Consider the following 24,086-nt stretch of genomic DNA (forward strand, 5'->3'; position numbering starts at 1 on the left):
GGTTGAGAATATTGAAAGTGATGGAGATGAGGATAACCAGATTCATGGAGGTGATTACTTCCCTAATGTCACAATTTGTGGGGACTATAATCCTTACACATCACAGGATGTACCCATGGATGACACACAATATAATCCTTCTCATGATATCCCATCTCGATAATGAAGAATCTCCTACATATGTACAGAATACTCCATTAGATGAACCACCTAACCAAAGACAGGGTTTAGACTACGTCCACGAAAGCAAAGAGTGATGCAAGTAGCTCAAGCAAAAACGTAAGAGAGATTGATTGAGCCGCCAGATCCTCTTGTTAAGAGTATTGGGGAGCTTGTGGAGATGGTGAAGGCTGAAACCATGGGAGACAAGAAGCTTGTGGATGAAGGTGATCTTGAGTGCAAGAGTTATATGTTTTGGGTTTGCTAGATGATTCTCTTTATCTTAACTCCTTGGAAGCTCTTTCCTCCACGCTTCTCATAACAAGAAACTTCGAATCTTCAAGAAAATAGGCTTAAGATCCAATTCTCGAAGAATATTACTTCTAGGATGACATAATCTTTGCGGCGTTAATTATTTGGATGACTATCGTATTTACATTTTGTTGACTTGGATTATTGTCATATTATGGTTATTATGACTCAACATTTATGAGTATTTTTGTTGACTTGATTACTTATGGTTGCTATAAACTTGTTACTTTGAGGTTAATATTTAATTTGATTGATTGATTGATTTATTTATTATTATTATTTTAATTCAGGGAAAATGACACAACGACAATGGTTATTAGTGTATTTAATCATAATATTCACATGGCTTTCGACAAAGCGTAACCGTATAAGGCAGAAGATATGTATATCTGCACTTACTGGGAAAATGTATGTACAAGAGCTTCTACATGGAACTTCCACACATATGTTTAACATGCTAAGGTTGAAGAAGCCTGCCTTCATTATGCTATGTGATCACTTTCGGCAAAGGCAGTGGCTTCATGATAGTAAACATATTGATGTAGAGGAAAAAATAGCTATGTTTTTAATGACTATTGGTCACAATAAGCGAAATCGATCAATAGTGGATCGATTTCAACATTCAACACAAACCATTAGTAAGTGTTTTCATGAGGTGCTAGTGGCAATGCTCCATTTCTCAAAGGAGATGATAATTGATCCGCCGTTTGACGGGGTTATTCATAAAGGTGGATCTCGTTACCAACGCCGTCTTAAGAGAGGACCATTTAAAGGAGCAATTGGAGCTTTGGATGGTACATTAGTAGATGCACACATTCTACTTGATAAGCAAATTCCCTTTAGAGGAAGAGGAGGTAAGGATTGTTTCCAAAATGTTCTTGGTGTGTGTGATTTTGATATGAAATTTACTTATGTGATGGCTGGATGGGAAGGGATTGCACATGATGCTCGTGTATTAAATGAGACATTAAGGTGGCCTGAAAAAAACGGATTTCCATTGCCTCACGGTGCATTATCAAAACAACCTCACTGATCAAATATATATTTTTGGTTTACATATTTATGTGTCTCATTATTGTAGGTATGTATTACTTGTGTGATCTGCATACACACATACTAGGGGCTTTATGTGTCCTTATAGGAATGCTAGGTCTTGGTTGGCAGATTTTAATCGCGGTGGTAGATCCCTAAAACAAAGAAGAGAAATTTAATCAGGCACATTCTTCGCTAAGAAATGTAATTGAGAGAACATTTGGTGTCTTGAAAGCAAGATTCAAGATATTGAAGAAGATGGCTCCATATAGTTTTCGCACACAAGTTCAAATTGTTGTAGCATGCATGGCAATACACAATTTTCTCCGTTGCGTGGCCATTGATGATGATGATCGATTGTTCAAGCGATATGAAAAAGAAAATGTGACTATTCCAGTGAGGTCTTCAATTAACTCGGCGGACGGAAGCACCACCAAGTATAAATCACACATTTGGACCTGAGGCACATGAGTACATGATCAACTTGCGTGATCAAATTGCGGAACAATTGTTTAATGGACATATATGATCAAGTTTACAAGAGCCGAACTTTGGAGTTACTTGTAATGTCATTTAACTTGGTATGCAAATTTTATAGATGACCTTATGGTTATTGAACTATTATTTATGTTTATATTTTTAGTATTTTTTTTTTATCTCATATTACTATATGAGTCTTTTAGGCGTCAAAATGTTGAATAAACAAAGGAAATTCTGTCAAATCCATTTTTAACTCTTTGGTTTTACAAGTAATCAAGTTAGTGTTCAAAATAGATTGTAAGGGTAAAAATGTCTAAATGATTTATATTCAAAGATTCGAGTGAGTCATTCGACAGAAAACAAACATGTTTTTCTGAATTGACAAAGATTCATTGACAAAGAAGGTGGGTCATTCAAAGATTCAAAGATTCGAAATGTGAGGCTAAAAACAAACAACCCCTTAGTCAATAAATATTTTGGGTACGCCTAATAAAAAAGAAAGATAATTTAGGAAGCTAAATGTGTCTAAAATCATTTTATTTATTTATTTTAAAATTGGGATAGAAGAGTGTTTTGTTGGGTATGTCCAAGATAACCCAAGAAAAATAGTGGAATTTATAGGCACTTTCAAATAATATCTTTGGCAATTGATTAAGTGGTTATATGAGTGAGTTTATTAAACTGAATACTTTGTCCTGAGCCTCGAATGGGTATTTAGGACATGTTTGTTATGGAGGAAATGCTAGGGAAAGAAAAGGAAAAGAGGTGTGGTCTACCTTTTCTATAGTTTTTTTGTTGTTTGTTTGCCAAGAAAAGACTACTTTTTTCGTGCGGAAACAAAACTAGGGAAATGGAAATGGTTTTGAGTCCATAGTCTAGACCTAAAAAGTTTAGGGAAAAAAAAACAAACAAACAGGCACAATTTACTTTCCTTTCCACAGTTTATCAAACAGACACAATTTTAAAATTGTTTCCATTCCATTCCTTTCCTTTCTATAGTGGACCACTTATTTCCTTAACTATGTACCAACAATACCAAATTAAGAAATTGGGCTAGAGAGCCTAGTTTAAAAAAAAACAACTTAAAACAATATTTTTTTTGGGTTTTAATACCGCCTAATTTCTTTTTATCGGCATAAGTATTGTTTTATAGAAAATCATTAAAATTTGGGCTTTTGACTCGAGACCTCTCGCCACCTGTGATTTTTTTGAGATAATTTTTTTACTTTTTCGCCCTTGCAAAATAACTACTTATAAGATAAATAACCGCCCTTAATTTATTTTTTGTTCTTCTTCTTTACATAACTTTTTTTAGTTTATGCAATCATCATTCTTTTAATTTCCTCTCAATTTAATCTCTTCTTAAAAGCGCATGATGCTAATCCATGAGCCAAAACAATTCCTGATCATCTAATGAGCAAGACACTGTTTGGAGAACAATGAACAAATCTCCTGCAGTAGAGGCAAGCAGGCAGCAGTGAAACCCACAATGATATCTCATATCATAATTTTTCTTTGGGTTCACATCAATAAGTTTGGGCTCGCTGATACAGATTTAATAGTTTGTAAGAGCGATCGAGAATCATGAATGGGAAAGCATTGTTTGAAAAACTACATTTGTGTGTGTGAGTTTATTAAATTCCTTTGCATTACCTTTTGTTTGGGCATAGAATTATACAGAGTTATAAAATGTGAATTTACTTTGACAAAGTTGTGGGAGTGTGTAATTTTTTAGGGACGGTGTAGGAGAACACCTTACTTTTACCTGGTTGATGTTCAACAGTTTCGGTTTGTGATTATCAATGGTATTAATGGTGTATTCTTTTCTTTTACTTGACTGTATTTCTTCCTCAACACCTCATATCTTTGATGTTTGTCATGTCAGTTTTGATGCACATGACTTTTCCCTTATTTTATAGGTTTGTAAATCCCCTATCTTAAATCTTAAAATCAGTGGTTTATTTGAATTGTATGGATACACTTGCAGATTCTATGAAAAAATGTTTTACTGAATGCAAACATTTTAAAATATAGAAGCACCACGTTATAAACTTATACATTTTAAAATACAAATGCACCATGTTATAAACTTATATATTTTAAAATGCAGATGCATCACGTTATAAACTTATATATTTTAAAATGCATACACACCATGCATTTTAAAATGCAGATACAAAATACATTTGATTATTTATTTTGTGGATTTGATTAACTATTATTAAATGCAACGGGTTGGTTTAGGGTTTAATATTTAGAAATTTAGGATATAGGGATTAGGGTATAGTATCTTAAGGTTTAGGGTTTAGGATTAGAGTCTAATTTATAAAGATTTTGGGTTTAGTGTCTAGTGGTTTGAGGTTTAGACTTAAAGACTAGTGTCAAATGCTTCCACAAAATATTGGAGGCATAATATTTTTAGTTTTTTCATTATATGCATTTTTAAATGTAAAGACAGGTAGTTATAAGTGAAATTTTTGTGTGAAATTCAAATTTTTGTTTTGCATCCCACTGCGTTATTGGGTAGATAGTTGGTTATGCTTGTTTCCAAGTGAGGATATTTTCGTGTGAAATTAGATAACAAAGATGGTCAGTTTCGTATTCTAGTCAAATTGGAGTATTAAATTCTAAAAAAAATTAATAGGAATCCTAGGATTACTAAATATTTATAACTGACTCCTCTCGCCTAATTTTCTGAATACCAAATGCTTCCAGGTTGTTAGTCTTTAAGTAATTCATCTATCTCGTACATTGTGAGATTGAATCCTCTCTCATAGGGTCAGAAGACGCTGGTCATGCATTGAAAGAGAGTATAAAGTTGTCAGCATATATCTGGAAATCATCCTGTATACTTGTTTGAAATATATTCTTTTCATATTGTGCTAGCATGCTCTTTTTTCTAGTTGGCATTGTATAGTAGGCATGATTCGTGATTTCTTCTTTTCTTCTCTAATTTCCTTGAACACTTACTTATAAATCTTTATGTAATACTGTCACATAGGCATCAAAAACTTGGCTACAGAATGACTCGTGGTGATGAGGTTGAAGATATGCTTGTTTTAGTAAGTGAAGTGCAACGACAAGTACCCTCCATCACAGCAGGTTCTTCTGGTGCTATTGCTTCTGATTACCAAAGGCTACACGTGGAAAGCGTTTGTTCAGGGTTAGGGCTCGTTTCATTGGCATATTTATGGAAACAAGATCAATCTTTGCTCCTTCAAGAAATGGTAATCCTTCATAAATTTAATTTTGACGATGCTTTATTCTCATATATATATAAATGGCTAATAGTTTTTGTCTTTCGCGATCATAAACAGATATCAAACGGGATTGCCCCTATCCTTGTAAAGGTAAAGCTACGAATCTAACTTCTTATGACATTGTTTTACAAGTATATATTCGATACTTCTATCTAAAATTATTCAATTATTGTCTAGCAATTTTACTTGTTTCTTTACGTCACTTGTTTGCTAAAACAACCAAGCCAGAACTTTTTAAGGATTTGAACTTTTAAGGCGTGTTGTTCATTCATGACTTCTGCACTAGTCGTGTCTTAACTGGAAAATAACATTTCCTATTTTTCTTTTAGTTTGTGTATCTGTAATCAGTTTCCTCTCACTACCATGTATTCTTTCGATTTTCGGTGCTCCTTTGTTTCGTTGATTAGTTAAAAGAAAAAGACAAATTTTTGCATTGATTACTTGTAGTACTAACCTATCGAGTCCACAGTCGTCCTTGGAGCTATTTATCCTTTGTACCAATTGTTAGATTGATGTCCTCATTGCGTGTAGATTAGAAATATTAAAACGAGCATTTGAAATGTCTCAGGTTGCAGCCATAGGGCTGGACCCCGCAAAGCACTTAGGAAAAGAAATTGCCTACATGCAGCAGCATCTGCTACGCCTGAAAGAGTATGTGAGAGTAGACTATCTTACGTGGTAATGGGATGTAAAGAAATTTTCTGAATTCTCTATGCCTTCTCCACAGGCTTGATGGTAGCAATGTATGCAGGGAGGGTGGAGAATATGAAACACTGACATTTGACTGCCCTCTTTTTACAGTGAGTCTCAGTATCTACTTTCTCCAATCATATTTATGCAGTGTCTTCTATCTTCTAGTATACACGAGATGTTTTGCTGGAAATTTTTGAATTCTTTCTTCATTGAGAGATAATAACATTGTAACTTAGTGCTGTAGGAACAAAATCTGTATTTACTGTAGGAATAAGATGCCAATTTATCAAAAAACAAACTTAGTGCTGTAGGAACAAAATCTGTATTTACTGTCAGAACATGTTGTTATATCAAGATTGGATCATCGTTTGGAATTAAGTCTTTAACATCTGCTTAAATTTTTGTAGTATTTGACTTGTGCAATTTCAGACTGCGCGAGTTGTACTCGATGGTTTTGAAGTTGTGCTGCACTCTTCGGATTCCATAGCCCCAGTTGGAGTTCTTCACCCCACAGCTTTTCATTTGGAACACAAAACCGGAACCACTTCTTCCAGCAGTGACAAATTGAATGACGTCTCAAATGAAGTGGGATTCATATTTGAAGTTCAAGGAGACTTTGTGGCGAACTGTGAGCCCAACTGCAAGTCTCAAGTTTTAGCATCTGATTTTACTCTGCTGACAACTGCTAAGCTGCACATTTCAAAAACTAAGCACGATAATACATTTTCAATGGGATGTTTGATTCATGATCCGTGTGGAACTTCTGAAGATAATTAAATTCCATGAAAAATAAACCATCTCCCCATATCGTGTTTTACTTGAAATTTGCATCAGCTTGAACTACTGCCGGATGTTTTTCGAATTTCCATTAAGAGGTTTGCAGAAGGATCTTGCTACTATTCTCAAGGGAATTGAGTCAGAACTTATTAAGGACAGTTTCGGCTGGCTGAATGTTCTCTACATACATCTTTATATTGCTAATATGAATGATTTTACTTTGGCAAATGAAACATATGTCAGTTTTATTACGGAGGAGGATTGTCACATGGGTGCTCCTTCTCGCAGTACGATTGAACTGCCACTGTTAAAAGTGGGTTTGGGCAGAGCATATGTTGAAATTCTTGTAGCAAATGACCAGAGCAAGAAAGTTTTGCACATTCAAAGTATTTCTTGCTGGGCACCTAGTTGTGTTGGACCATACAGCCAGGTAATGGGATCATGACATTTAATCTATGATTTTATCTTCCTATTAGACCTTTTTAGGCTTCATATTGTTGACACTTGAATCAGAGCACGGAACCTCGTATCTGCAAATTTGGCCATGATTGTCTATCAGTAATTCAGTATGACCCTACGATATATTATAGAGAGTAAAGGTTTGGCTGATGCTAGGTGAGAATGTAACAAGAATTTATTTATGAATAAAATAGGGGTAGGGGACCTCTTTAAAAACCTCGCTTACCGATCAAAAAAAAAAAAAAAAAAGGTTTGGCTGAATCAACTCGGTTCCCCCACCCCACCCACGGAACTTTTTTTTTTTCTTTTCCCCATAAGCAATGCACAAACACTCTTAAGAATATTTTTAATGTGTTTGTGTTAACGTTTGATGCATGTTTGCAATGAAAAATCTCAGTCTCATATAATTGGGACATACCCTTGAATAAATCAATCTCAAACTAGTCTTCTTGGATTGACAACCATAGAGTAATACCATATAAATATACAATATACTGATAGCGCCAATCTGTATTATGCACATTTTATCATTACCAAATCAGTTTTATTCTTTTTTTTCCCCTTAAAACATCAAATGCTACTTTTTATCTTTTCAGGCAACGTTACAGAAAGGGACACTTTACATGGCTGGCCAGTTGGGAGTTTGGGACTTGATCCACCTACGATGAAGCTTTGCTCTGGAGGCGCTTCTGCAGAAATGGAACAAGCATTAGAAAATTGTGAAGCAGTAGCCAGGAGTTTCAAGTGTTCTTTAGCTTCGTCCACAATTCTTTTTGTCGTTTACTGTTCAGCAGCACTGACTTCCTCTCAGAAAATAGTAGTTCAGTCTAAGCTTGACGCATTCCTCGAGCAAAGAAGTGATTCTGACTTCGATAACAGTTTGTGTAAATCTTTTGACCCCATGGTCCTATATATTCTTGCACTGAACCTGCCAAAAAGGTACCCCAGTTGCATTACTGGTAGTACTGGTATATTGATCTTTATTCTTGGGTTCACAAGGCAAATGAGAAATATTTAGTAACACGTTTTCTTTCTTGTTTTAATCACTTGCAGTGCACTTGTGGAAGTAAAGCCCACTCTCTATGTTCAAGAAGATGACGAGATGGAGTGTGGGAATGTTACTGGGGATTCGTCTTGTATAACTTCCCCTAGTTACTGGGGCTTTCAGCATATAGCTTCCATTGGTTCTTGCTTTCAGAAATATGTTATTAATAAAAAGATATGTGCTGTTACCCTGAGTATCAATGAGGAACATGCTTCAAATATCTGTTGCAAATCTTTAGTAGCCATGCATGACCATGGAGACTTTCAGTATTTCGAATCCCAGAAGCGCATAAAACAAATTACAAGGTTCTGCATTTATCTTATTGATAGGATCCTTCTAGAAAGCTATTTCTCTTGGGGAGACATTACGGTCAGTTTCTGTCCTTCTCAAATTTCTTCTTTGTTTTTATCTGCAAAGGTTTTCATTCAACTGGACTATGTGATTGGTTGAATGGTTGCCTCACCCCTCAAATAATTGGAAACTCAACTTTTTAGCACTGCATTTTCTTTGTTTCGGATGTTGTTACTTACTTTTATGGGCATTTAAACGTTAAATTTAATATGGGCTTCTATAAGTTTTTTGAGTGCATTTTAAGTAGGCCTTGTCTTTTTGTCCATCAAATTGAAAATGAAGAAACGCTGATGACGGCGCTTATCAGATACCAATTTAGAAATAAGTTTGATCATGAGAAACAAACAAAATGAGTTTCATCAGATTTAACTCTAGGGTTGGGTAGGGTTTTTGTTTCCCCTTTTATTGTACTGTGGTTTCTTCCATTTTTTAACTGTAAGACATGTGATGTCTTTTCTTTTGCAGAGTCTAAGACTCTGCTTCTTTACAAGCTTTAATATGTCCGCGGATGAGTTGCTCATCGTCTTCACAGACACATATGCATGCTCCCGAGTCCTGATCTTCATTATCATGGTTATCAACCTGGACAGAAATCAGTACGAATGGATGTGCCCACTTTTCGGACTTGCAAAAAGATATTATGCAGATGGTTATTCAAAACATGATATTGGTGGTTGTGGACTGGCTCACGTCAAAGTGCATCAGGGTTTCTTCATTTTCAAATTCTTACCCCTTTTCTTTTGGCAATCAGTTTTTGTAAACAATTCAACGAGTTTTGTTTTATGATGCCATTAGTGTACAAAGAACATGAACAGCCTTACTCCTACCATCATCACCTTGCTGGACCTGGTACTCAACGGAATCACCCTCAGCTAAAACTTCATTACCCATCAGATCTGATTGATGAATAAACAGATCTTCTGTTCTATTATTCGGTGTTATGAATCCAAGTCCCTTCTGCCATTAAACCACTTAACAGTCCATCTTAAAAAAGGCTGATGAATAACTGGTGCTATTGTTATGTAGAATATCGAACAAGAAATCTCCCCAGCAGTGATGACAAAAGCATATTTGCTTTTCTAAATAAAACGTTTACTTCGATAGTTAGATTAGATTATAGACGATGGGCAATTGCACTACCTTTTCTTCTCCATTTTTATGTGTGATTCAACCTGGGATTTGCAGTCAATAAAGAATTGAAAAGGAATATGCTGCTACATGTGATTTTGTAATCACTTCTTTTCTTTCGTTACTTTAGTGCTCATGTTTTCACTTCTTGTATGCTGTTTTTTTTTGGTATTTGTGAATTGTGTTGATGATAAAGCAAGTTCCCATACTATTGAAGTTAGAAAGCAAAAACAAGAAAACCATTAACAGTCATTTCAAGCTAAAAGTTAAGCAAATCTATCTCCCCCAGTTATCAACCATTCACCACTCAAACATCATGATCATAGTTGATTAATACTAAACAATCGAACAATGATTGTCTATCCCTCAACAATATAAAAAATGATCAGTGAGAATATATATTGGACTGACTATAAACAATCATTGTTCATACTAAACAATAACTATTCATACCCCTCACCACGAGAGAGAATTTTAGTTGGGGGGTTTTGATTGCTTATAAAATAGGCGAAGGGTAAAAATGGGATTTGAATTTGAATTTTCGTTCATGTTGATCACAAAAAAGAATCATAACGTGGCAATCCCTCAAGTACGTACCATAGAAAGAAAAGTATACAACCATCTGTACACTAACAAGATCATGACTGTCATTAATCCAACGGTCCATATCTCAAATCAAAACAAATAAAAGCAGTAAAACCCTAATTTCTCTTGCTCTCTCCTCAAAAACCCTAAAACCCCCTTCATAGCTATTCTCTTCAACACTCGAAAATGGTAAATTTTTCTACACCCCCATCTCTTCTATTGTTTCAATACATCATTTTGTCTTATTAACTAATGTCATTTTTTTATTTGTTGTTGTAGCCATTCAAGAGGTATGTGGAGATAGGACGAGTTGCACTTGTTAATTATGGGAAAGATTATGGTCAGATTGTTGTCATTGTTGATGTTATTGATCAAAACAGGGTATGCCTTTTCTTTTTTATAAACTGTTTTATGCAATAAAAATGTAAACTTTTTGTTTAATAGTATGTGATTATGTATTCTGTCAATGCATACTTGTATTTTCAGGGCTCCCAAAATACTTTATTTTAGATTTAAGTAGCTTACCCTAGGAGAGCTTGTGTTGTTTGGATTCATTTGTTAGGTATTTTAGTATTTTAGATTGAAGTAGTAGTAGAACTATAACTGTTTACGGTTTAAATTCTTTCATTGTAGCTAGGTTGGCTGTGTTTTGAGGGATACCTAATTGCATTTTGAATTTAGGGGAAGTTGAAGTGATAGTGTTTTCAATAAAGTTGCTACTACCATGATGAATGCTGATTTTGTGTTTGTCATTTCTATTTTTGATGAGCGTCAGTGTTTGTTATCAATTGCATACCCTGAAGCCTTTGTTAGATGAAAGACATGAAAATGGAAGAAGTGTTGGTGTGTCTCTTATGGGACTTGAAATTGCTCCCTATGTTTATAAGAATATGACTAGTGGGAAAAGTGTCATATGTCTTATTCAGGCACTTAAGCAGATATGCTTTGGTTTTTCGTGACATTTTCTTTGCCGTAGGCCACAGTTAATGATCCCGTTAAGTTCGCTAAGACCGCCTGGTGGATGGCAAGAAAAAGTAGATGTCTAGAATGGTTATGTCTTACTTTGATGTGGGGCCAAAAACATGTATAACTGAAAGATGACTACATCATTCGACATGTCATTGAAATTCGTTAGACTGAAATTGTGTCTATCTAGAGGTTCATGCTAAATATGTTCAACACCAGTTTTGAGCCATTATGCTGAGGAGTGGACGATTAGTGATGTTTCCTAGTCAAGCGCCTAGGCACTTAATATTAGGAGATATGCAATCAGTGTGGGCATAAATCAGGGTTCTGCCCTATCAGATGTGTTGGTGCAGCCGTTCTGATTGTGAGAGTATGGTGTGAGGTAATAGGAAGTAGAGTTTAATTTTGTCAGGTAGACTGGTGATTCTTGAGAATTTCTAATAGTTTATTTATGTGTGTGTATATATGTATGCCATTGAGTAGAGTATTTGGTCTCTCAGTTATATCTCTACCGTCGACATAACACTGTTCTGATGTTATGGTGACATGATTGCTAAATTTTAGATTTATAAGGCTGTTAGGCACAGTGGCTTGGGCACATGGCAGCTCATGCAATGTAAGGTGGACATGTGCTTCTTTTCTTTATGATTCTTATAGATTATTCCAAATTGACAGGCTCTTGTTGACGCACCTGATATGGTGAGAAGTCAGATGAACTTCAAGAGGCTCTCACTCACTGATATTAAAATTGACATCCCAAGGGTCCCCAAAAAGAAATCTTTGATCCAAGCCATGGAAGCTGCAGGTGTGTGACGTTTCACTTATTTTCCTTCCAACAATTATGAATTTTGATTGTGCAAAAATAAATGTTACACGTTTATGCAGATGTTAAGAACAAATGGGAGAAGAGCTCATGGGGAAGGAAGTTAATTGTTCAGAAGAGAAGGGTATCTCTCAATGACTTTGATAGGTTCAAACTCATGGTTGCCAAGATCAAGGTTTGTGATTGTATTACTTGTTTACATTTCTTACTGGAGTTTGTCATTTGTGTTGGCATCTTCTTTCTTGCTTTGTGCTTCTCAACCTTTCTTTGTTGGATTACTAGTAGTCTAGTGTGAAGCTAGTATACCCTTGAGTGGGTTTGTGGAAAACTGGAAACTTCTCCCATACAAGCGAATCTGTGAATTAATGTAGTCTTTCAAATTTATTCCATTAGCGCTAAAGAAAAGGGAAATAGGTAAATTCAGCATGAAAATTGTAGACATGAAACTCACAAAAAAAGGTACTAAATGATCAAAGTTATCTTGGACCTTTTCACCCCCTTCACATTCCCATGCCTTTTTACTTGAAATGAGAGCCTTTTGTAGTTGGAATGAAAACATTTTAGAGCACTGTATTTAACTAAAACTTTCATTAGCTAACGAGTTCTTAATTCATGTGCAGAGGGCCAGTGCAATTAGGCAGGAGCTGGCAAAGCTGAAGAAGCAGAGTGCATAAAACTATGGGCATTTCAGTTATTTTGGACTTTATAAGCTCTGTTTTAGGTACTTTATTATTGCTTTCCTTGTGTGGAAGAGCTAGTGATCAAGAAAGACAATCCATGTTAATTTGGGTAAACTTCCCTTCTGAGAGTACTAAGATTATAAGTTTTCACTTCTCTGGTTTAGGAATTTGCTGTTGTGTACTTCAAGCATTTAAATTGTTTAGTCAATCTTGTGGTAGCAATCCTACTGCTAGTAAATTGTGAATGGTCTTTTGTATTAGCGAAAAGTTCAATGCCTGTCATCAGATTAACCCTTGGTTATATATAAGAGATTATAAGAACCCAAACTTTTGACGTGCTAGAGAAAGCGGTGCTGGAGTGTGCTGAATATGAAAAGTAGGGAGTGGAATTTATTCCGTCTCAATCATCCTAAATTTCACACAAATTTTGCTTGGAATTGCTAGGATTTGAAAGTGATTTTGAGTTTTGACAATGCGTTGGAAACACAAATTGCCAAATATTTTGCTGCCTGTCAGGTCACATTAGAAATCAAATCTAGAATGCGTTGATTATTCTTATTCAGCATAGAGCAAAATGCTTTAGATTTTGGGTTTTGGAGCTAAAATAAAATGAAAGGGCCACATGGCATATTACACGACTTTAGAGACAATGCAACTGTTTGTTTAGTAGGGTAGCTATCAATAGTTCACCACAAAAATTGGGCTTAAATTCCATGTCGATATGGAATGAATGGCTTCCGGTGAAATGCTTAGGTCCTCCGTTTTCAGACTAAAAGAACAAATTCGCACTGAAAATTCTCTCCAGGAGTCTAAGTGATCAGGTTTCTGGAACAAGTGGGATATAGCCTAAACGTTGACTGACATTATTAAGTACTTTGAGCTTCTTTCATAAAGTATTCTAAACTATAACAGTGGTTTGATAAGTTTGAATCAACTTCTAAAGTTCTTGGCTTAATAATGTGTGATTCAGTTTTTTGGTCCATCCCTTTTACTCATAGCCATTCTTTCATTTCCATTCTTACCTTTCGATGAATCTTAAACCTTATGTTTTTAAGGCCTAAGTTGACTCTTGAATCAAAACTGCTAGATGTACTTCATTCGGTTTTTTTATTATTTTTCGCTCGATAAGTTAAAGAATTATATTAAAAGTAAAAGGTATGAGGATGGATGCAATGTTTATGGACTAGAATGGATACAATTATATTAAGATTGGAGTTGACTTAGCGTTGATTTGCACATACCCTTAATAGCTTAATATTTTATGTTATCGTTTCATAGTTATTGGATATGAATATATGATGGACGAAATATATGCTCAAAAGAAAGGGTTGAGCACTTTGAGCGGAGTGGTCTAGCAGTAATTAAGGGGCCTTAACATACACAGATAGGCTTAGGTTTGGTTTCTTGAAATGCTATTTGAAGTAAAATATAGAGAATTGATGAATGTACTGAATAATGAATACAGACATAAAAGTTGTTCAAAATACATCAAGTTCTTAGCCTGTAATCTGTGTAAACATAGGAACAGTGAAAATGTGGAATGATTCCATGAAAAAGTAGGCCTGCATGGCAGAAGCTGGATTATCTCATCCATAAACAATGAGTCATGCTTTTCTTTCTCATTTTAATTTTAAATAATTTCTTTCAATGCATATATTCTCGGCAACTCTATATTCTCCTAGTTTTTCTGAGCTTCTTTAAATCTAGAAGATCTCCAACAATTTGGTCCAACAGCGCCAAAGGGAAAATTAGGCATGGGAGAATTAGGAGAAGAGTTGAAAGAACCGGAGATCGCAAAGAACGTTAGTCTGAAGGACCTCTCAAGAAAGCTTGAGGAGTTTGCCAAGGAGAGGAACTGGGAACAATACCATAGTCCCAGAAATCTTCTTCTTGCTTTGGTAATTTCAATACCAACTCTTGCTCTGATCCTTTTATGTTTAATTCGTTCTAGATGGAACTTTTGATTTTTCTATGGATTAGTACTAATCATTTATTAACAAATAAGTTCTAATGGTTCATGAATCATTCTGAAGCACCATTTGCTGGTCTGGAACTAAACAGTTTTTTATTCTCAATGTTATATAGATGATGAATTTCATGTTCATCAATGTTGATGATCATGACCAATTAAAATATGTTCCACGAAATGAGCTTTCAATGGTTGTTTGTTTCAACATCAAAGCATTTGCACTTTTATAGTCTGTTCCCTCCCCCTTACAAAAAAAAAAACAAGAAAAAAAAAAGTGTGTTTGGGGGAGACCCTAATTTCCCGTCTAGTAAGAGTGAAATCCTAATTAGCTTGTCTAGAGGGATAATACTAATTAACTCTTGGTTGTTTCTGTATATTTTCTCATCGCTTAATTGATTTGCTCATATTTGTAATTAGGTGGGAGAAGTTGGGGAGCTGTCTGAAATATTCCAGTGGAGGGGAGAGGTGCCCAAGGGATTACCCAATTGGAAGGATTCAGAGAAGGAGCATCTAGGAGAAGAGCTATCTGATGTGTTGTTATACCTCATTAGGTTGGCTGATATATGTGGAATAGATCTTGGAGATGCTGCACTTAAAAAGATTGTCAAAAATGCCATGAAATACCCCTCTCCCAAAAATCTTTGAAGTTTGAACTATTTCATGTATTTGCCTTGTACTAAAGTCCTTAACATGATCATGTTATGGTGCCTATATATATATTTGCGAGATTTGTATATTTTCTTTTAAATTTTTACCCGTTGTCTTTCTTGTGTTTTTTCCTCAAATATTTTGAAAAATGAAGCACCTGAAGTTGGATAATTTTCAAACAAAGTTTGGAGCATCCAACTCAAAAATGGCAAAATTAACTGGTTGGAATTCTGAATTTTGTCGAATATTTTGGTTTTCAAAAACAGAATGGTATCCAAATAATAGTACATTGTGGAAATTGTAAGTTCCAAAATTTGGTCAGAATTTTGACCATTCCAGTTTATGGAACTGTTGGAATTCCAGCAATTCTGAAATCCCAAACTATTGATACATTTTTTTTATTAATCAAACTATTGATACATAAGAGCATTTGCAATGCAGGTGAATATAATCTCTCCCTTATCACCGCCACCTTAGCACTTATTCACTCTCTTTTCACCAAAACGGTGAAAACCAAGGTGAAGTTGTGCAATGCAAAGGTGAATAAAATATCTCGGACGAGATGTTAGATTTGGAGGTTTTTGATTGAGACGGAATGTAACATCCCGTCTGGTGAGTCAATATGAACAGACTCCATTTTCACTTTCTTCCCAGCCTCCATTGCGATTTTCTAACCTCTATTAACAACTTTTTTCACAAACTTCAATTCTTAATGACTTCTCCATCTCCCAATACATCCCCACCAACCTCACCACATGAAGAGCATTTCTAATGGTTTGGAAATGTCAAAATATCCAAAAAAAAAAAAAAAAAAAAACAAAAATGATCGTCATCAAGAACGCAAAATGTGGGCAAGAAGGACGAAATTGAACTTGGGTTCAATTTTCCACCGCTTTGTAAAATCAAGGAACACCCACCATTAGCATCAACATCGGTCTGACACGTAGCAAACCGAGTGGCGGAGTCTCAAGTAAGTTTTAGATTTTTTTTTATGTTAATTATTATTAGTTATGTTAGTTTATATCAAGTTTGTTGTTGTGTAATTAGTTTGAATTTGTCGCATTGTTGTAAGAAAAAATTAATTGTAATTATATCATATTGCATGTTGGTTGAATGTAGGAAGTACACCTATGGAAAGTGCATTGTGCATTTTCAAATGTTGTGTCGTGGTGGCGTTGTATGAAATCAAAAACGGATCTTAATTTTGTCACGGTTACTAACATTATAGCTGCCACACCATTTGAGAACTTTTTGAATTCTAATTTGGGACAAAATGATCAAGCGTTGTTGTTTCGGATAGTTGAGCGATGGTGGCAAACTACCCACACATTCCATTTCCCATAGGGTGAGCTTGGGATTACCCCTTTTGATTTCACAATGCTCACGGGGTATCCCAATTGGTTATGGAGATGTTGTTCCTTTTCATGAAAATTTAGAGGTTTTTACTACGGCGATGAGTTTCTTTGAAGGTTTTGATTTGGTAGAAGATGATGAGGAAGACGAGTTTTTGAGATTATCGACTGAGCAATTTAAGGGAGGAGCTATAAGTATGAGTTGGTTTACTTCGAGATACTTGAATAGGCTCAAGGAGAAGTCGAAAGACTATCATATTGGTGAGGAGTCGATCCACGAATATGTACGTACATGCCTTCCTCTTCTACTTTGTTGGTGCGGTATTATTCGGATCTACCGATAGTTATTTGTCGGGTGGATGGATGGTCGCCGCCTCGTAGAGATGATGTGGGATTATGGTGGGGTCAATCCATCTTGGCATACCTTTACCTGGCTAGACCTCAGAAGTTGAGACGAAAGCCGCTAAAGGCAATTTGCGGCTTTGTTTGGATTATACGGTAAGTCTTATTTATTAAGTTATTGTTTCATTTCAATTATTTATCTAATTATTAATGTTGACATGTTTATATATATATTGATATTGTATTTTATCTATCTATTGATTTAGAATTGGGTGGTACGAACATTTTCGCGTGTGATGCATCTGTGTTGAAGAGGTTGGAAGAGAATGAGACTCATGACCTAATTCCACGTATTCAAGCATGGGGGCTTCATCGTAGGCTGAGGGGGTATGGGGATCTATCGCATAATATTCATAACACTCATCAGCAGATTGAGCTTTTAGGAGCTACCCGGATTGAGTGGCAACCCTGGGCCGAGTCCTTCATATTTCAGACCCCTTATGCGGATATTCCAGATGTTCCAGAGAACACTGAGTACCGTAGACTATCCTATATGTGTCACAGAGCAAGATTTCTTTCTCAGCGGCGAATGATACTTGTAGGGTTAGTAATTGCATGGTACCTTGGGGATAGATGTTGGCGGCAAGTATCTGGAGAGATTGTTATACCTTACCCACCACCCATATATATGATGGCGACCTCGATATTCTTCCCGGCCGCTCTTTCACACTATAGAGCAAACCTAAATGATTGGCCAGACGCATCAGCTTTCATTTTTATAGGAGACTATGGCTTGTATTGGAAGAGGATTGGTCGAGGTCTCTTGCTAGGTGCGTTATACCGGGGCACCAATTTTGAAGGGGTTACTTCTGAAGCATTGATGCCTGACATTCATTTCCCAGAAGGAGTGGAGTTGCCACAGTCACAGCCCAAGGTGTTTCATGATATTCAGATGCCGCAAAGAACTCCACAGATATTTGATGAGTCTGACCTTTGGCACTGGAGCATGATTACTTCTCAGGGGCAAGATATGAGCATACTTATTCCACCAGTAGATGCCGCATTGGTAGCTGATTTGTCAATACAGTTTGAGCAGTTAGTCGAGGTTGGTATGATTTGAATTTATTCATGATTTATTATTATTATTATTCACTATAACCCCTAACATGCATTTGTTTTGTTAAACAGGATGAAGTAAGGTCAGAGCTCCTTAACTACAGCTCTCTTAGTTATGCCATGCGTGCGTCCTTCATGGAGTCCTCTCGTCGCAGTTTTGAGTACTTACAAGAAGTGCGGAATCGAACTTTACAGTTTTAGAGAAGTGTGCAAGAGTTGAAGAATGCTGCAAGTGCCACACCTTAAGCTTAACCTCAACCAGAGAGGCGACAACGACATAGGGGGGATAGCTCTTTGACCGAGCCTTCTCGTAGGGGGAGGAGGTCTCAGTAGATATTTTTTTGTAGTTTGTAATAACTGTGCGCCATTACTTGTCTTATGGCGTTTGGGATTGTTGTTTGTAACGACTTTTGATTTAGCAGGTTGTTTTTTTGATGAGTTTTGGATATGAATATGTCATTAAACAAAGGAGGTTATGTCCAAAAAATTTCAGAAATTATAAGTTAGTTTTTTTACCGAGCTTCTTTGTTAGACTTGGGTGTTGTTCATGATTGTTGTTTGTCTTATTTATTATTTCCAAAGTATATTAGCAGGTTTTGGATATGAATATGTCAATAAAACAAATGAGGTTATGGCAAAAAAATTTCAGAAAATTATAAGTTTGTATGTTTCCAAAGTATAAGTTCGTATGTTTCTAAAAAGTTCACATTCGTTTCACTCATTTCACTTATTCCAAAAGTTCGTAGGTTAGGCTAGACCTCGCATTTCACTCATTTCCTATGTCTTGGTTGCACCTGAATTTTTTTTGATGGAATATCACTCATTTTTGCAGGTGGTTTGGTTATGACAGGTTCTAACAGAATTAGTGTATAGTGTAGACCGAGACGGAATGTAACATCCCATCTGGTATTTGTAAACCGAGACGAAATGTAACATCCCGTCTGGTTAATAGGTCCTTCTCACTGCGCCTTTTACTATTCAATACATTGGAATTATGGATGGTGGCCCATAAATTGAAATTATTTAGGGTACATTTGGATAGACATTTGGATAAAATGTGTTGTCAGTTGGAGAGTGAACAAAAATCTGATAAAATGTGTTGTCAATTGGAGAGTGGACCAATCGAACTATCACATGTGACCTTACCTTTCATATTTCGTTTTACTCTTCTTTCTTTTAGATCAAACAAACAAACATCCATCTTCTTCCCCACAACCAAGCTAAAAATAGAAAAAATGTCTAGAGAAGAAAAGAATTGCATTTAACCAAAGGTTATGGGGAGGATTTAGTAGTAATAGTCCGTCTTCTGGTTTTACCGGGTCGTCTTCTGGTACTTCCACTGAAGATGACTACATAGAAAGAGTAAGAGATGAGCATAATGATATGATGAGGCGAAGGAGGAGGAGGAGGTTGCAGTTATTATCCACTGCTAGGGCATTAATGACTCAAGCAGCCATTGAAATTGAAGATGTGAATACAGACAAACGCGGTGGATCTATGAAGGGCAGAGAGCAAGTACACGCTTAGAGATGGTGGTGATTTCAGTAAACAAAAGATAATGAGGGATTACTTCACAACACCTTGTAGGTGGCCTCCTCATAAGTTTAGACGAAGGTACAGGATGACAAGAGAGCTTTTTATGTATATGTTGAAAATTGTTGCGTCATTCGACGATTACTTTAAAGACAAGGTGGATGGATTGGGTCGGCAAACAATTTCTGGGTTACAGAAGGGACTAGCTGCAGTTGCACAATAAGCAATTGGTTGTTCTTTTGATTCAACGGATGAGTATTTACAAATTGGAGATTCTACAGCAAATGTATCTATGAAGCGTTGGTGCAAGGCAATAATCACGGCATTTGAGGAAGAGTACTTGAGACGACCAACTGAGGCAGACACTGCTAGGATATTAGCTGAAAATGCGGCAAGGGGTTTTCCAGGAATACTTGGATCAATCGACTGTATGCACTGGGTGTGGAAGAATTATCCAACTGGATGGGCTGGAATACATGTAGGGTACAAGAAGGAACCAAATTTGGTACTTGAAGCCGTTGCAGACAAACACTGTTGGATCTGGCATTGCTTCTTCGACTTACCAGGTTCGCATAATGACATTAACGTGCTTCATTGTTCTCATGTTTTTGAATCATTAGAGCAAGGTGAGGCTCCTGCTGTTGCATTTAATGTTAATGGTAATGACTACGATATGGGATATTATCTTGCTGATGGTATTTACCCAAAATGGGGCACATTTGTTCAAGCCATTCGTTATCCAAGAAATAAGCAGGAAAATATCTTTACTCAACGTCAAGAAGCTGCAAGAAAGGATGTTGAAAGGACGTTTGTAGCTTTGCAGGCACGATGACATATTGTTAAGGCTTTTGCGCGTTGTCATAGTGTTGTTGTTCTAGGAGACATAATGAAGGCATGCATTATAATGCATAATATGATTGTTGAGAATGAACGTGAAAGTGGAGTTTGGAATTGGAAAGGTCAGAGGAAAGAAACAATACCTGCGCTATTTCAGGAAGAGGATGGTTTTCATTTTGTCTATCAGATGATTGAAGCAAGAAATAATATCAAAAATGAAGTTACACATACTAATCTTCAAAAGGACTTAGTTGAGCATGATTTTAATTGGACTGGCATTGAAGAAACAGCAGATTCGGTACCAATGTATGATCCAAATTGGTCGGATCCAGAGGAGGGAGAAGGAGGCGAAAATTAAAATGGAAATGAAAGTGTATTTCATATGTATTTCCTATGTATTTCCTATCGTGAACTATGAAGTTCCAAAGTATTTCCTATGTATTTCCTAACGTGAACTATGAAGTTCCAACGTATTTCCTATGTATTTCTTAATGTATTTTCTATGTATTTCCTAATGTATTCCTATGTAATTCCAATAAGTTCTGAGTTGTGTTTAATGAGTTGTGTTTTAATGAACTATATTACAATATAATTTAATGTTATTGGTAATTGTATTTCTATGAAAATAATTTTATTGGAAAGAACATACATAGTGCATTAATTAAAAAAAATAGTGAAATAAAAATACATAGTTCATCATTAATTAAAAATACAATGAAATTAAAATACATAGTGCATTAATTAAAAAGACAGTGAAATTAAAATACATAGTGCATTAATTAAAATACATAGTGCTTTAATTAAAATATAATACTAGATATTACATAAGCTTAGTTAGAGCTAGAACCACCTCTAGCCCTTGCCCATTCAGCACGTATTTCAGCTTGTTGTTGCTCGATTATAAAAGCGGTATCGGGATGGAGAACAGTTGTATCAGTCGCTAAAATCTTAGCTTCATATTGCATCTTTTGAAGCCGATCTTTTTCCAATTGAACTTGATTTTTTTCCATTTGAATCCGATTTTTTTCTTCTCTTGCCATCAAAGTTCTTTGACCATATGCAAGTTCCCTTTCTCTAAGTTCTAAGCATTTTTGTGTTTTATTTGCATCCTGTGTAAATGTATCCTCTAAACGTGTAAAGTAACCGTCCAACATACCAACTGATTTTTCTTGGTTCCTCTTGGACTTGGCTTTCTTTGATCCAAGAGGACGCTCCATTTCTTAAGGACGGTCTATTTCTTGAGAACCCTCCAATTCAGCTCCACCAACACTTGGTGAATTAGAAGTTGAATCTTCACTATCATTTTTGCGACCTTTTCCCTTTGTGGGGCGGCTTGACCTTGCCTCAAAAACGTTACTCCACTTTGGATTATCCTTGAGTATAACGTAACAATGATCAAATGAAAAAGTCATTTTTTCTTGTAGTTGGTACGTCATCCTTGCCTCGGACAACTAAAAAATAAAATGGTGGTAATTAGACTAAAATAATCACTAAGACTAAGATAATTAAACTAAAATAATAATTAGACTAAGATAATAATTAGACTAAGACTAACATGGAAATAATAAATACACTAAGATAATTAGACTAAGACGGAAATAATTAGACTAAGACTATGATAATCAATAAATTCCAAATTGACAAAGTTGTAATTACCCGGCTTTGTATTGTTGTACCACTTACATGTCGAGCCTCCACCGCATTCACAATTGCAACAAACTTGTTCATCATTTTTTAAATATATTTCCATCTACCGCTAATTAAATCGGAAGACATATCCGATCCACGTGCTTGATTGAATTTGTTTGTTACACGATTCCAAAATCTTTTTGCATTTTAGAAAGCACCAACAATAGAGTCTTCACTAATTTTTATCCATGCAAGACATAAAACTTGATCTTCGGACATGCGAAAGTGAGTTTTTGTTTTTGCTTGAGTGCTACCACTTGCTTGAGATGCTTGAGATGGTGCCATTTGATATTTTGTTTTTTTGAAGAACTGATTTCAAAGAAAAAGAAATATGATATATGATTGTTGGAAGTGTGTATGAGTTGAAATGAAACAAATGTTGTATATATACCAAAGTTTTTTAATTTGACCGTTTTTGACCGTTCTGACTTTCTGACCGTTGGTGAACTAGCCGTTAGGACTCCGGACGGGATGTTTGATTCCGTTTGGAAAAAAAGAAATATAGCTAGACGGGATGTTGGATTCCGTCTGGTGAGTTTTGTAATCCAGACGGAATCCAAGATCCCGTCCGAAGTTAACAAGTCAGCCACTATCTCGGTGAAAGGTTTCACCTTGAAATCAACTGGGGACTATAGTCACCAGGTATTCACCAATGCATTGCACAACCATTTTTGCACCAAACTGGTGACTATAGTCACAAACCCCTCATAATTCCCTGCATTGCAGATGCTCTAACAACTCAACAAGACCAAGGACAGCGTGTTATGATAAAAAAATTTAGTAGCAGTGGTGGTTGCTGCGAGTGTTGGTCCTCAAAGGGAAAAAAAACTTATATTTGAAGGCAGAGATGGCTTAGAGCCGAACGCATAGTTTTCTGATTAAACAACTTTTCACCACCCTGTAAGTCTGTTACCCTGTCAACGAAAATGAAGAAATTATTATGTGCACTGTACACGGTGCACAACAAGATTATGAGTGTATTTGTTATGATGGAAACACTATGGAAAGGAAAGGAAAATAAGAGTGGTCTGCCTTTTTCATAGTTTTTAAGGCGTTTGTTTACCCATAGAAAGGAAATGGGCTTTTCCATATGGAAACAAAATCATAGAAATGGAAAAGGTTTTGTGTTCTTAGCTAACCCCTGAAAATTTTGTGGAAATGAAGAAAATAGATAGCTAGAGACTTATTACTAGCACACCCAACAATACAATTATTCCTTTCCATAGTTTTTGCAAACAAACATGATTATTCCTTTCCCCAATTTTTACTTTCCTTTCCCTAGTTTTACCAAACACATACCATTTAAAATTATTTCCATTCCATTCCATAGTTTTACCAAACACATACCATTTAAAATTATTTCCTTTCCATTCCATTCCATAGTGGACCACCCATTTTATTTCCTTTCATTTCCATGAGTTAAAATTTAACACACATCTTATATTCGTCCGTATGATATCAGGGTCATAAAATTTCATTGACCCTTTGACCTTAACATAGTAACACTACGTCATTACACTAAAAGAATTATATATATATATAATGATGATGGCCTCTTAAATTCATCTTGGTATTTTTCTTATGCATAATATCCCTGGACGAATAATTATATCAAACACCTAGATATTTATTAATGAGGACTACTTGGTCTTTTTATGTCTTTGTAAATTATCAGTATCGATATTGTCCTTAAATTAAAATGTTGCTTAACACCTTTGAATAGGAGCAATCAGTCTTTTCATGTGGCGGTATATTAAAAAACCAATTTCACGCCATTTTGAATTGTACGCTTACCATAAATTTACCATAATATTTAATTAGTAATAATTAGCAATAAATACACCTCTACG

At 35.7% G+C, this 24,086-nt stretch overlaps 4 protein-coding genes across 4 annotated transcripts; all 4 read left to right on the top strand.

Annotated features, from left to right (window-relative positions):
- Positions 1 to 340: 340 nt before the first annotated feature.
- On the top strand, positions 341 to 1,504 carry LOC147505962 (uncharacterized). The gene is made up of 2 exons (XM_086605659.1): positions 341 to 386; positions 762 to 1,504. Exons 1-2 carry the CDS (start codon positions 341 to 343, stop codon positions 1,502 to 1,504), a joined length of 789 nt encoding a protein of 262 aa, XP_086461785.1.
- Positions 1,505 to 4,928: 3,424 nt separating this feature from the next.
- LOC147505963 (diphthine--ammonia ligase-like) lies at positions 4,929 to 9,721 on the top strand (the record flags this gene model as incomplete). Its single annotated transcript, XM_086605660.1, is given in 10 exon segments — positions 4,929 to 5,210; positions 5,301 to 5,333; positions 5,812 to 5,894; positions 5,971 to 6,043; positions 6,366 to 6,700; positions 6,807 to 7,143; positions 7,769 to 7,807; positions 7,810 to 8,111; positions 8,226 to 8,586; positions 9,034 to 9,721. Coding segments are annotated over 10 exon segments (2,166 nt in total), but the record flags the coding sequence as incomplete, so codon positions are not given.
- A 185-nt stretch (positions 9,722 to 9,906) lies between these two features.
- On the top strand, positions 9,907 to 12,900 carry LOC147505964 (large ribosomal subunit protein eL14-like). Its single transcript, XM_086558332.1, has 5 exons — positions 9,907 to 10,470; positions 10,561 to 10,662; positions 11,923 to 12,052; positions 12,133 to 12,245; positions 12,691 to 12,900. Exons 1-5 carry the CDS (start codon positions 10,468 to 10,470, stop codon positions 12,742 to 12,744), a joined length of 402 nt encoding a protein of 133 aa, XP_086414458.1. The 5' UTR covers positions 9,907 to 10,467; the 3' UTR covers positions 12,745 to 12,900.
- Positions 12,901 to 14,185: 1,285 nt separating this feature from the next.
- On the top strand, positions 14,186 to 15,536 carry LOC147505965 (uncharacterized). Its single transcript, XM_086604200.1, has 2 exons — positions 14,186 to 14,648; positions 15,137 to 15,536. The coding sequence occupies exons 1-2, from the start codon at positions 14,505 to 14,507 to the stop codon at positions 15,362 to 15,364; spliced, it is 372 nt and encodes a 123-aa protein (XP_086460326.1). The 5' UTR covers positions 14,186 to 14,504; the 3' UTR covers positions 15,365 to 15,536.
- The last annotated feature ends 8,550 nt before the right edge of the window (positions 15,537 to 24,086 follow it).

This window comes from Coptis chinensis, chromosome 4 (genome assembly GCF_015680905.1).
Source record: "Coptis chinensis isolate HL-2020 chromosome 4, ASM1568090v1, whole genome shotgun sequence".
Classification (NCBI taxonomy): domain Eukaryota; kingdom Viridiplantae; phylum Streptophyta; class Magnoliopsida; order Ranunculales; family Ranunculaceae; genus Coptis; species Coptis chinensis.

Coding starts and splice junctions, on each gene's coding strand:
- LOC147505964 (XM_086558332.1), top strand. Junction 10,663..11,922: donor ATGTTATTGATCAAAACAGG/GTATGCCTTTTC, acceptor CCAAATTGACAG/GCTCTTGTTGACGCACCTGA. Junction 12,246..12,690: donor TCATGGTTGCCAAGATCAAG/GTTTGTGATTGT, acceptor ATTCATGTGCAG/AGGGCCAGTGCAATTAGGCA.
- LOC147505962 (XM_086605659.1), top strand. CDS start 341: ATGGTGAAGGCTGAAACCATGGGAGACAAGAAGCTTGTGGATGAAG. Junction 387..761: donor CAAGAAGCTTGTGGATGAAG/GTGATCTTGAGT, acceptor ATTTTAATTCAG/GGAAAATGACACAACGACAA.
- LOC147505965 (XM_086604200.1), top strand. CDS start 14,505: ATGGGAGAATTAGGAGAAGAGTTGAAAGAACCGGAGATCGCAAAGAAC. Junction 14,649..15,136: donor GAAATCTTCTTCTTGCTTTG/GTAATTTCAATA, acceptor ATTTGTAATTAG/GTGGGAGAAGTTGGGGAGCT.